The sequence below is a fragment of the Somniosus microcephalus genome, chromosome 15, assembly GCF_052327205.1.
Source record: "Somniosus microcephalus isolate GS21.2 chromosome 15, FLI_Smic_1.0, whole genome shotgun sequence".
NCBI lineage: Eukaryota > Metazoa > Chordata > Chondrichthyes > Squaliformes > Somniosidae > Somniosus > Somniosus microcephalus.
Window position 1 is genome coordinate 108,666,951 of NC_141001.1, and position 13,339 is coordinate 108,680,289.

The 13,339-nt window shown below is 43.9% G+C and overlaps 1 protein-coding gene across 2 annotated transcripts in view; it reads right to left on the reverse strand.

Moving 5' to 3' along the window:
* Positions 1 to 2,079: 2,079 nt before the first annotated feature.
* Positions 2,080 to 13,339, reverse strand: part of LOC147107141 (uncharacterized) — a 79,414-nt gene continuing 68,154 nt past the window's right edge. For both annotated transcript variants that reach the window (XM_086008252.1, XM_086008253.1), the window contains exons 17-19: positions 8,709 to 10,182; positions 5,684 to 5,786; positions 2,080 to 2,991 (exon numbers count right to left, since the gene is read on the reverse strand). In XM_086008252.1, the coding sequence (XP_085864378.1) occupies positions 2,986 to 2,991; positions 5,684 to 5,786; positions 8,709 to 10,182 (1,583 nt within the window). In that variant the 3' untranslated portion in view covers positions 2,080 to 2,985. The remainder of the gene's footprint in view (positions 2,992 to 5,683; positions 5,787 to 8,708; positions 10,183 to 13,339) is intronic.

The following is a 13,339-nucleotide window of genomic DNA, read 5'->3' on the forward strand; positions in this document are numbered from 1 at the left end:
TGTGGCCCTCTGCTGAAACCTTTTCTAGGGCCTCTACATCTCCCATGCGAGGGAACGAAAACTAGACATAGTATTCTAGATGGGGCCCCCAAAGGTCTTGTGCAAGGACACTTTGGTACACTTCCTTTCATAGACTGGATCGTTCTAGCTATACCTCCTAATACGCTATTAGCTTTCGCTATAGCCCATATACACAGATCACAAATGTAGTCATCATTAACTTTCCCTTTAAGATGCACGCTTGCAGCGTTCCAGGGATCCCGCACAGCTGCTGGTTGGCTTTTCAATGCAAAAACCCCGGATGCGCGATATCTTAAATGGGCTGCGCAGTGCCAAAAAAAAATTAGAGGGAGCATTGGTAGTCGGGCACAAAAAAAAAATCAAAAGGCTAATACAATGTTAACCTTTATAACTAGAGGGCTAGACTATAAAGGAGAGGAAGTTTTGCTACAGCTAGACAAAGCCCTGGTGAGACCACATCTGGAGTACTGTGTACAGTTCTGGGCACCGCAATTTAGAAAGGATATTCTGGCCTTGGAAGAAGTGCAGCGCAGATTCACCAGAATGTTACCAGGGCTCAAAGGGTTAGATTAGGAGAAATTACATAAACTAGGCATGTAATTCCCTGGAATGGAGAAGGTTAATGCGTGATTTGGTTGAGGTTTTTAGGATTTGGAAAGGAATCGATAGGGTAGATCGAGAAACCTTTTCTGCTGGTCCGGGAGAGGGGCGCAGTCTAAGACAAGGGGACAGAACCTTAAAATCAGAGCCAGGCCATTCAGGAGAGAAGTTAGGAAACGCTTCACGCAAAGGGTGGTAGACGTGTGGAACACTATCCCACAAAAAACAGTAGATGCTAGCTCAAATAATAATTTCAAATCGTAGATAGATGTTTGCTGGACAAGGGTAAAAAAGGATATGGAGCCAAGGCAGGTGGATGGAGTTAAGATACAGATCAGTCATAATCTCACTGAATGGTGGAACAGACTCGAGGGTCTAGTCCTGTGCCTAGGTCCCCTTGCCATTGGTCATGGACCTTTAAAGACTCATGCACGGTAACACCCAGATCTCTTCCCCCCTCTCCACAGACTTTATCTCAGAGGGTAGCATTAGCCACACCCGCATGCATTACACCACATTCACCAACATTAAATGGTTATCTGCCAGAGACAGACCCATTCCCCCATCACATCTCGATCTACTTCTTCAAGGGTCCCGGCCGCAGCACCACTTCTAGCTGTACCACGAAGGGCAAAAATCAAACCCAAATGACTACATCTTCCTCATACCAGAACCCTCTGATGAACACAATTCTTCAAACCCCTTCACTCGAACCTTTCAGTCAACAGCTTTCACTGCAGCCCAAAGTTCTAGCTTTATCGAGCTGCATTTGTAACATACCACACAGGCGTGAGATTTCACACGGAGGTAAAACCGTCAGACGTGTGGTCATTCCCCGCAGTCTCACGGCATCCATGGAACAGCTGTACAGACCAGGAAAGTGGTGGGTTGGGATGCCTGTAAAACCAGCTCATGTAATTCACTTGGCTACATGGATGTAGATGTCCAAAGTATGCAGAGGCTGTAAAACAGCAACAGACCAATAATAGAAATCGGGCAGAGTTTTTCTGGCTGGGACGGGGCCCCAAATGCGACGAGAATGCTTACCGGAAACGACGGGTGCGTTGTTTGCTAGTTTCCACGCATTGGACAGAAAATCATGGGCCGTGCACCCGCAGCTTCCTGATAAGTAGCCCGCTATGTCCGAGGCCCTGTGGGTCCACAGAAACCTCCGCCTTATTATAAACTGCAGATCTTTCAGCACAAAGGACTGTGGACGCTCAGTCGTCGAGTATATTCGAGGCAGGGGATAGATAGATTTTTGGACTCTAGGGGAAATCAAGGGATAGGGGGATAGGGCAGGAAAGTGGAGTTGAGGTCAAAGATCAGCCATGATCTTATTGAATGGCAGAGCAGGCTCGAGGGGCCGAACAGCCGACCCCTGCTCCTAATTCTTATGTTGACAAAGCGGAACGAACAATATTTCCCTCACAGAAATAAATCTCGATCATACCTCAGTTCTTTACAGTGAAGGATTTGTGTTTAAAATCCATGTTGTATAACAGGTGGAATACACAAATAGTTTTATTTATTCCTGAGAAGAGCAATTTAAACACAGTGCAGCTGGTACAGAGACAGACAGCAGTACTCTACACTAAAGATTACAAAACATCTGGTTTTTGACATTAGCTGTGTGTACTCCTCAGATCAAATTTTTTTTTTTTTAAACATTTAATACATAAATAACAAAATAGAATTCATATACCTCTACAATCCATTAATAGTCCTAGCTAGGCAAACTGAGAAAGAAAGGCCACCTTTTCAAAAGGTCTTCTCTGCAAAAAAGCATTCCAAATGCAGCTTCACAGCAGACAAAGTAATAAAGTACAGTGAATACAACACGAATTGTAAACCTTTCCTGAATCCATATACTAAAGTAAACACAAGAGAAAAAAAATCTAATATGTCACAGTTTAGCAGCTGTTTGCCAACATCACAGGGCGTTTAAACACACCTTTATCCTCATTTTGCTTTCCAGTGGCAACCACACCTTTAACAGTCGGAATGAACAGCGTATACAATTAATAAATTAAGAGTTGTGGTTATTTTTCTCTCATGATTTTCACAAGTTTTGCAAGCAAGGTGATGCAACCTTTATATACAATTTATACATAGTCTCTTTAAGGCAGTTTACAAAACATTTTCAGGTCAAAATAAATGTGTAACAAACTGTTAACTTTATTTCAAATTCTTATTATTGAAAATTCTCTATTCACACTATATAAACCTGAGTTTAAGCTCCCACTACAGAAATGGTCCTTGGCTACAATTCACAGTTAATCAGCTGTAATACTACTACAGTAGTTTCAGTGCTTTAAAATGAGCTTCCTGAGCCACATCCACTTGTGGTGCCAAGATGTTTGTTCAGGGCTGTGGGGAAAGGGGGAAAAGAGAGAGAAAAAAATTCACATTAAATGTATTTAGTGGATATTAAATATTTTGTAAATAATAGACAAAAATCACTGAAAAATAGTTTCACATGAAAGACATCTAATATTAATAGAATGCTTAAAACATTACAGTGTCAACATTGCTTTACCCAGATGATTATTTTATATTATATAGTTTATTAAACTACCTGGGTAGAAAGTTTGGCTTAACTATCTATCTATTGTATATTAAGTTGGTGAGTGGGCTCAAGATTCCAAAAGCACGGCATCAGTAGGTGGCACTGCAAATGAAACTTTAGGCCCAGAAATTCGGGTCTCCACGGGTGAGTACGCGTAGGTCCAACGAAAGTGCCGGTTCCGTGCATGCACGGGAAACTGGAACTTCCGTTCCCCTGAAAGAAAGGGTTGACAGGTGGAACGCGTGCGCCGGAGAGGCTGCGCGTGCGCATCGAACTTTTTTTTTTTTTTGTGCAGGTCTCCAACAGTTACACTTTTAAAAAGCAGGCGCAAGGCCTGCTTTTAACAAGGTAAGTGGCGAATTAATTAAAATTAAAACATTTCCCCCCCCACAGGTTTATTATTTTTAAATACTTTAAAGAAAGGTAAGTTTATTTTTAGCCCCGTTAGAAAATGTAATTATTTTTTTCAAAAATTTAAATTGTTTAAAATAGTTATTTCATGTAATTTACAGTTATTTTAAAAATGTGATTTGAAAAAAATTTATTTGAAGTTTTAATTATGTTTTGGGGCTTATAGTATTTATAGGTTTGACAGCTCTTCCTGTCAAATTTATGAATGAAGCATTCCCTGCTACCATTGGCTCTCCATGGCCCACGTGATCCCAGGGGACGCTTCGAATTAACTGCGCCCCTGGGATACGCAAGCACTGCGCGCCGGCAGTTGGAGGAGGCCCAGGATCGGAATCCCACGCGGGCCCACAGCTCAATGGCCGGCGCGCTAGGTAAGTGCAGGTCGGGGGCTTGCACCCGCGGGAAGCCTCCGACCCGAATTTCTGGGCCAATATGACAGATTGAAAACAATGGGGAGTCACCTAACATTACGTGACAGGTTATACATTACTCTTGTAGTAGTTTCTGGGCCACCAAGTATCACTGTCCATCAGTGTAAATTTGAGACAGCAACCATGTTGGTACAGGTCTAAAATTAACAGCTCAGTGGCACCCCAGCTTACGTGACCATCACTCGCCCTGCGTTTAATCTGGACTGCCTTAGTGCAACATCACAGAGGTCAGACATAGCTGCACAAATAGATGAGAAATCAATAGGAGTCACCCCAATCTGCTCATGTGCCTCCTAATACATGGGTAAGAATGGCAAAGGAAAGTGGAGAGAAGAGGGACTGTTAACTTCCCTAATTCTGGTTATTGTAAAAGATTCGTTGCAACCAATGTTCCCATTAAGCTGGAGGTCCCGTGCAGGCGGTTTGCCGGCTTTACAATAGGAAAAACTGCTTATGCGGGGGAAATTTGAATGGGCCGTGCAGCCCATTAAGGGGGCCACGCACCACACAAAAAATTTAAGGGAACATTGGTTGCAACCGGACATAACAAATATTCCATGGGTTCCATATTCTCCCCCACCTCTTTCAACCTTATAATTAGCATTAAAAATTCAAAGCAGGTTATTTGGGCAACTGTTAAATATCTTGAAAATATATGAGTTAAAAAGTTAAATATGCTCCATGAGATTATGACTCCCGTTTTTCTTGCAGGTTCTTTCACCCCCCATCCTTGTGTCCAGATGGTATCCATGACTGTGTGGAGGCCATTTGCCCCCACCTATGCCAAAGCTGCTAATTGATCAGCATGAGTGACTGAGGGTTAGGAGACTCTCAGCTATTATTTTCTCCTCCATCCTAGGCTTCCCTGCAGCAATAGGGACCAGATCAGGATCTCAATGGGCAGGGGAAGCTCTGGTACAGAACCGATTGGCTCATATATTGGTGCTCCAACACATTGTGCTACCTTCGGTAGAATTCTCTTTTAAGTAACAGATCTAGCAGTTGCGAGATAATAGGATTTTATGTACTCGCTGTGTTATATTCATGTTAGAGAAAGTGTGAAAGAATGAATGAACTTGCATTTTTAGTGTCTTTCACATCAACACGATGTCCCAAAGTGTTTCACAGCCAATGAATTACTTTTCAAGTAATTTATTTTGAAATATGTGCAGTCACTGTTGTTATGTAGGCAGCATCATAAAATGAGCAGTTAATCTGTCTTGGTGGTATAGATTAAGAGATAAATGTTGGCCAGGAACACCAGCAGACCTGCCTCGCCCCCACCCCCACCTCCTCTTAAAATACTGCCACAGAATCTTTTACCTCCACCCGAACAGCAGGCAGGATCTCGGTTTAATGTCTCATCCAAAAGACAGCAACTCTGGCAATGCAGCACGCTCTTCGTGCTGCACTGAAGTGTCAGTCTTGATTATGTGGTCAACTCTGGTAGTGAGGCTTGAACCCACAGCCTTCTGACGGAGAAGTGAGCGCTGCCACCGAGTCAGGCTGACACGGGATTAGGCGAGGTGTCTCGTATGGAGAGAAACACTGGTGCAGACTGGATGGCCTGTTTCTGCACTGTAACATTCTATTAATTCTTAGAACAAATGATTCTGACAAGGTTGAACTGCAAGAAAAATCTGAAACGTACCTGGTTCATACAAAGAGGGGGTGCGGTTTTATCTTGAGGCTGTGGCATTGCATCAGGGTCCCTTCTCCCCATCTGTTTGAGGACTGGATAATCAGGCAGCAGGCTAAACAAACAACAGAATAGCTTGTTGCAATTATTTTTTTCAACTTCTTTACAAACAGCACTAAAGACAAAATAGCAAAATACTGCAGATGCTGGAAATCTGAAATAACAGAAAATGCTGGAAATACTCAGCAGGCCAGGCAGCACTAAAGACAAACTATGCATGCCACTTTCTTTCATCTTGAACAATACTTTGGTTATATTTGCAAAGAATATGGGGACAAAGCAAGGGCGCGGGGTTAGAGTAAATTACTCCAGTTAACAAGCACCAGCACAGGTGCTGTGACAGAATGAACTCATTCTGCACTATCATTTCAATGGGTTTCAGTATTTCTGTGTGTTTGCTTACAATCAGTGAATATAAATATTTGATCTATGAATCTTAATGAACTTATATCAAAATCACTCCACTTGAGGATTGTTGTAATATTTCTTCCCCTCACCCAAATTAAATTTAAAGCCAAGTGACAGTGTATATTATATATTGCTTCGAGCGTGTGTCTGAAAGTGTCATACTGGACACATTTCTGTGTCACACAGAAAATAATAAATTAAAATGAGAGAGCAAGAGCCAATCATTTCCATCTGTAAACTTCCCAACAGCAAATGCCTTGGAATAGCCAGGAATCAGGGAATCCCCGTAAGCATCTATCCTCCAAGGGACACCAGGATGTAACAACAATCAGAACTTGTTGCTTTAAAAGGAACAGGCAAGGTTAAGGTTACACACAGCTGGCCGTTAGCAGCAGAATAATACAGTCGTGCATGGTATCACCCTTACAAAACAACGCACCCGAGTCACAACCACAGGAGAACATGTGCTTATGGTCTAATTATACAGGGGCCAAATGGGAGAAATAGCGCTGCAGTGAAATGTGGCATTTCCATTTTATATCCAATAAGGCACGAAACTTACTCAACCACATACCGAGCAGTTCACTCTGTACGTGTCCAAACTATAGCCTGGGAGACTTTTCTATCAAAAAATTCCACTAATTCCACTATATTCGCTCGCACAGGATTCTGAATACGGCAATATAGTTTACTCCTCTTCACTTGAATCATCAGTGAATTCAAATTGAAATGGTGCCAAAAACCCCCCCCCACCTCTTGTGCTGGTTTATTTAAATTACTTCATTCCAACTAATGGATAGTTCAAATGTTCTTTGGAGCAAAGAACGACATAAGCTAGAGGGGACGTGAGGAAAAACCTTTTTACGCAACGAGTGGTTAGGATTTGGAATGCACTGCCCGATAGGGTGGTGGTTACAGTCAATAGCAGCCTTCAAAAGGGAATTGGATAAATACCTGGAGAGAAAAATTGCAGGGATATGGGGAAAGAGCGGGGGAGTGGGACTAACTGGATTGCTCTTCGAAAGAGCCGGCACTCGATGGGCCGAATGGCCCCCTTCTGTGCTGTACTATTCTATGATTCTATGAATTAATAGTAGACGACTGAGTTGACAGGTAAAGTTTCTCTATTTCCAGGGTAGCAATGTAATCTTTCTGGCGCACACGTTGAGAAGCCAGATTGTAGTTGAAGAGCTGGATGAACCCAACTCCCTTCTCTCATTCTTACTACATTACTGGGGAAGCTGGCCGGCCCATTCAGTACAGTAGACTGGATACCCGGGGATGTGGGCTGGAGTTCAACTGGTACAGTTGTTAATGTTGACTTCCTGGTAGATTAACCTGCTACACCATGCAGTGTAGGACATTGGTCTCCAACATTGACTATCTACAGCGTAACATAATATGTCTGGAGATGGCAATTAGGTGCTTCCTATATGGAGAGCGAGAGTGAGAGAGTGAGCATCCGAGGGGCAAGGCAGCTCGTCAATCTTGGGTGTCTCCTCGTGAATGGCTGAACAACAACATTAGAGAAACCTCAACTGAGAGCAATGGCACACAATATAGGGAGCACTTGAGACGGACGACTCTGAACCGTCGAGCACTGCTGAAGACAATCAAAGCTGGTGGGGGATTAAAAATAACTGGTTCTGTTATTTTCTTCAAGAACACAAGTTTCTCATCGTTCCACAGTATAGGACAGTGTCATTTATATTGCATGTCTGTGGGTAAATTTGGGTGGGGTTAAAGCGGAATTTCCTGACAACTTTGATGGAAAACAAATTGAAGGCCCCGTACGAAAGGTTAGGTCACAACAATAAAAGCACAAACAGAATCGCGTGTAGCACAATGGTAATAAGATGACGTTACCAGCAAGACTAAATCAAATGATTTTTGCAGAACCTTGTGCAACATTCTTAATTGAGAGTCAGCAAAATAAAAGTTCTTTACAAATAAAATCAATTATTGACGTGACATTTATTTTCAAGAAACTACGCCCGTGAAGATACTCCATTCTCCATAGAATAGTACAGCACAGGCGACCATTCGGCCCACCGAGTCTGTGCTGGCTCTTTCCAAGAGTGATCCAGTTGGTCCCGCTCCCCCGCTCTTTCCCCAGATCTCTGCAATTTTTTCTCCTTCAAGTATTTATCCAATTCCCTTTTGAAGGCTACTATTGACTCTGTTTCCACCATCGTATCAGGCAGTGCATTCCAAATCCTAACCACTCGTTGTGTAAAAATGTTTTTCCTTATGTTGCCTCTGGTTTTGGTTCTGTCGCTGATCACCTTCAATCTGTGCCCTCTGGTTATCGAGACTTCAGCCACTGGAAGCAGTTTCGCTTTATTTACTCTATCTAAACCCTTCATGATTTTAAACACCTCTACCAAATCTCCCGATAGCCTCCTCTGCTCCAAGGAGAACAACCCCAGCTTCTCTAGTCTATCCACTAACTAATCCCTCATCCCTGGAACCATTCTAGTAAATCTCCTCTGTACCCTCTCCAAAGCCTTCAGCACTATTACAATAATGTTCAATATTATAGCTCAAAGAAATCATAAATCATACTCACTTTCTCATCATGTAGAGATCCCCACTTGTACTGAACTGTGGTCTCTGTACAATTACAGTTCCAGGGTACGGGCTGGGTTTCGCCTCTGATTGACTGAACAATTGCATTCCGATGGGACCGTGATTCATCACTTGATGGGGTATCATGTGGTTGGAAGTTGAAGTGATCACTGAATGCACGCGCAGCAGTTGTGGATTGTACGGCTGGCCATAAGGAAGTCTCTGTACATTATGGGATGGGGCATTAGCATAAAGTGCAGGGTGTGGAATTTGATGTGAATAAATTCCACTGGTCATTTGACTAGTATTATAAGCTGCAGCAGCCGTGTGAGTAACCTTTTGCCTTTTAGTTGTGTTTTGGCCATCAAGATCGAAACAGTCTTGCTGTCTGCCATGTTTATTAGCCTTTTCACCATTGCTCTCCATCTTGGAAGCCACAACTCTCTGCTCTTCCACCTCATTTTTCTGCTTCTTTACTGAAGCTTCTTGCAAAGATTTGCATTCATCTCTTTCTGCTATTAGTTGCTCAGAAAATGCATCAGCCCGGTCCCTTAGACTTGCCTGCGATTGCCCGCTGCCTTCGCTTAAGAACATGAGCGGTAATTGGCTATACAAGCCAGGCTGCCCAGCAAGGTAGCCCCGATCAGGCATTACGGCAGGCTGAATCGACTGCTGTGGGTGATAGCCAAGACTGCTCATTTGGGAGGAGATTTGCTGCTGTTGTGTTGGATGCTGGTAAAAATGAGAGGCCTGCCCCTGCATCGGATGAGCCACCATAAGATGGGGGGCGTGCGGGAGAAACGAATGACCGGACGGCAGGTTCTCGGGATTACAACCCAGGTAGTGCATGTACGCCGACACTGGCCCGAACTGATGCCTCGTCTCGGGGTGAGCGACAAGCACAGCAGGGTTCCTCTGTTGAACACCGCCACCATTCGGCAGATCGGCAAGAGCTTCTGCGCCGCTTGCTAATTTGAGTCGCAGATTTTCCGTTGATTTGGGATCTTTCATGTTCTGCTTTCCACCGGCGGTTAAACTCTTTTGCAGATATGTGGCTTCACATTTCTCAGAAGCCAGCTTGGGCCTCTCCACCTTCTGACTGACGAGATTATTGTTTCTCGGCACTATTTCAGTTCTAATCAGTTCTTCCTGTACGTCAGAGTAAGCGTGCCGTTTCACACAATCCTCCACCTTTGACAGCACCAAATTCAACCCTTCCCTTAATTTGCAATCTTCAGAGTCTTTTTCTCCAACTGCATGGTTTTTGAATAATTTCTGTTCCTTTTTAAGTGCGACATTTCCACCAAGTCTCTCAGACTCTGCACTCTTCCCTGTAGTGTCTTGCTGAAGTAGATTAGATGCTGCTGAGGTATTTAGAGGGGTAACTTTATTGGAAACAGGCTCCTTGTTCACCAGATGATGATGCTGATCCGTAGAAAACACGCTGCTGTAGGCAGCCTGTTCTAGAGGTGCACCTGCAGAGATTTAAAACACAGAAGGATTAGAAACAAGATTCAATTGTATCTTGTTAAATTAAGAAAGCCAAATTTACTCCACACAGATAAATAGCTGAACAGATCATTGCAGCTAAGGAAAAAAAAGTATTTCTAGCAATGCAAAATTTAAGCTTGCTCAAACATCTAAACTAAAACAAAAGCTGTGCTGTATAAATTCATAGCACTTAAAACATTTAATTTATGTGCATCTGGGATGTAACCTACCTCCAAATCAAGGAAAACCCAAAGATGTTTTCTAAATATATTAAGAGTAAGAGGATAACTAAAGAAAGGGTAGGGCCCATTAGAGATCATGAGGGTAATGTGTGTGTGGAGGCGGGAGACGCCAGTAGGGTTCTTAATGAATACTTTGCGTCTGTTTTCACAAAGGAGGGGCGAAGCAGACATTGCTATCGGGGGGAGGAGTGTGAAATATTAGATGAAATAAATATAGTGAGAGGGGAAGTATTAAGGGGTTTAGCAGCTTTAAAAGTGCATAAATCCCCAGGCCCGGATGAAATGTATCCCAGGCTGTTAAGCAAAGCAAAAGAGGAAATAGCAGAGGCCCTGACCATTTTTCAATCCTCTCTGGCTTCAGGTGTGGTGCCAGAGGACTGGAGGACTGCTAATGTGGTACCCTTGTTTAAAAAGGGAGAAAAAGATAGAGCAAGTAATTACAGGCCAGTCAGCCTAACCTCGGTGGTGCGAAAATTACTGGAAAGAATTCTGAAGGACAGGATAAATCTTCATGTAGAAAGACACGGATTATTCAAGGATAGTCACCACAGATTTGTTAAGGGATGGTCGTGTCTGACAAACTTGATTGAATTTTTTTGAGGTGGTAACAAGGAGGGTAGTGCGTTTGATGTAGTGTATATGGACTTTAGCAAGGCTTTTGATAAGGTTCCACATGGCAGACTGGTCACGAAGTTAAAAGCCCATGGGATCCAGGGCAAAGTGTCAAATTGGATTCAAAACTGGCTCGGAGACAGGAAGCAGAGGGTAATGGTTGATGGGTGTTTTTGTGACTGGAAGGCTGTTTCCAGTGGGGTTCCGCAGGGCTCAGTACTGGGTCCCTTGCTTTTTGTGGTATATATCAACGATCTTGACTTGAATATAGGGGGTATGGTTAAGAAATTTGCAGATGATTCTAAAATCAGCTGTGTGGTTGATACTGAAGAAGGAAGCTGTAGACTGCAGGAAGATATCAATAAATTGGTCAGGTGGGCAGAACAGTGGCGAATGGAATTCAATCCAGAAGTGAGGTGCATTTGGGGAGGGCTAACAAGGAAAGGGAATACACATTAAATGGTAGGACACAGTAGTGTAGACGAACAAAGAGTGCATGTCCACAGATCCCTGAAGGTAGCAGGCCAAGTAGATAAGGTGGTTAAGAAGGCATACGGAATGCTTGCCTTTATTAGCCGTGGCATAGAATATAAGAGCAGGGGGGGTTATGCTTCAACTGTATAAAACACTAGTTAGGCCTCAGCTAGAGTAGTGTGTGCAGTTCTGGTCACCACATTACAGGAAAGATGTGATTGCACTAGAGAGGGTACAGAGGAGATTTACAAGGGTGTTGCCAGAGTAGAGAATCTTAGCTATGAGGAAAGACTGGATAGACTGGGTCTGTTTTCCTTGGAACAGAGGAGGCTGAGGAGAGACCTTATTGAGGTGTATAAAATTATGAGGGGCATAGATAAAGTGGATAGAAAGGACCTATTTCCCTTAGCAGAGGGGTCAAAAACCAGGGGGCACAGATTTAAAGTAATTGGTGGAAGGTTTAGAGGGGATTTGAGGGGAAATTTCTTCACCCAGAGGGTTGTGGGGGTCTGGAACTCTGCCTGAAAGGGTGGTAGAGGCAGGAACCCTAACCACATTTAAAAAGTACTTGGATGTGCACCTGGGATGCTGTAACCTGCAGGGCTACGGACCAAGAGCTGGGAAGTGGGATTAGGCTGGATAGCTCTTTGTTGGCCGGCGCGGACACAATGGGCCGAAATGGCCTCCTTCCGTGCTGTAACTTTCTACGATTCTATGAATAAAAGTAGACAACTTCCCCACCCCCCCACCTGTAATTTTAACCTCCCAAACCCACGACCTCTACCACCTGGAAGGACAAGGGCAGCAGGCAGATGGGAACACCATAACCTCCAAGTCACACACCATCCTAACTTGGCAATATATCACCATTGCTTCATCGTCACTGGGTCAAAATCCTGGAACTCCCTCCCTAACAGCACCGTGCTGCAAGAGTTTTTCGTGAAATGTGAAAAGTATCAATCCACTTCCGAGTAGAGACGGGCCTGCAGCACAGTATTGGGCCTCATATTGCAACCACACTCAAAAGGCCATAAAGATGCCTGGAGTGAAAAATGGAAACGACTCACTGGTGCACGAGGGGTGCTCTTCTGAGCACCGGCCTTGAGCACTTTGTTGGACCGAGTGAGGAGGCCTTTACTCAGCATGCTGGGGGCAAGGATGTTTGAAAAATCAGCTAGGGTTCCCTCTCCTAATTACGACCCAGAAATCTCCCTTGCCGCCACCTTTGGTGACATCCTTGTCCCAGCAAATCCATCATTATCTCCCATCCTGGTTGTTCCTCTTATGCTCCTCACCTTCACTTCCAAATGACAGAATTGAGTGCATCAGGTGCTAACTGACCTGGCCATCCATCACCAGGTATAGCTGAACCACATCATGCTCTACCATACCTTGCTAAGCCATTGGGAAAACTTCCTCAAGCTAGTCTTTCACACTTCTGTTGCCTAGATCAACAGCAAGTATCTTGGGAACTGAACATTTAATTTTTAGCCACAGACTCTGTTCCCTTGTGACTGACTACATCCCTCTCCCTCGCCACTAACTCAGACTGAACCAGACCATGTGAAACCTTGGCAACCTGTTCGACCCGGAGCCAAGCTTCAAACTTCATATCCTACCCATCACGAAAGACCACTTACTTCCACCTCGGATCCCACCCCAGGCCCTCCCATTTGTGAAACCCTTATCCATGCTTTGGTCACCTCTAAACTATTTTGTTAATGGCCTCCCATTCGCAATAAACTCCAACTGGGTTCAAAAACTGCAGGTGCCTTTACATTACCCCACATTAAATTCGGCACATCCATTATCC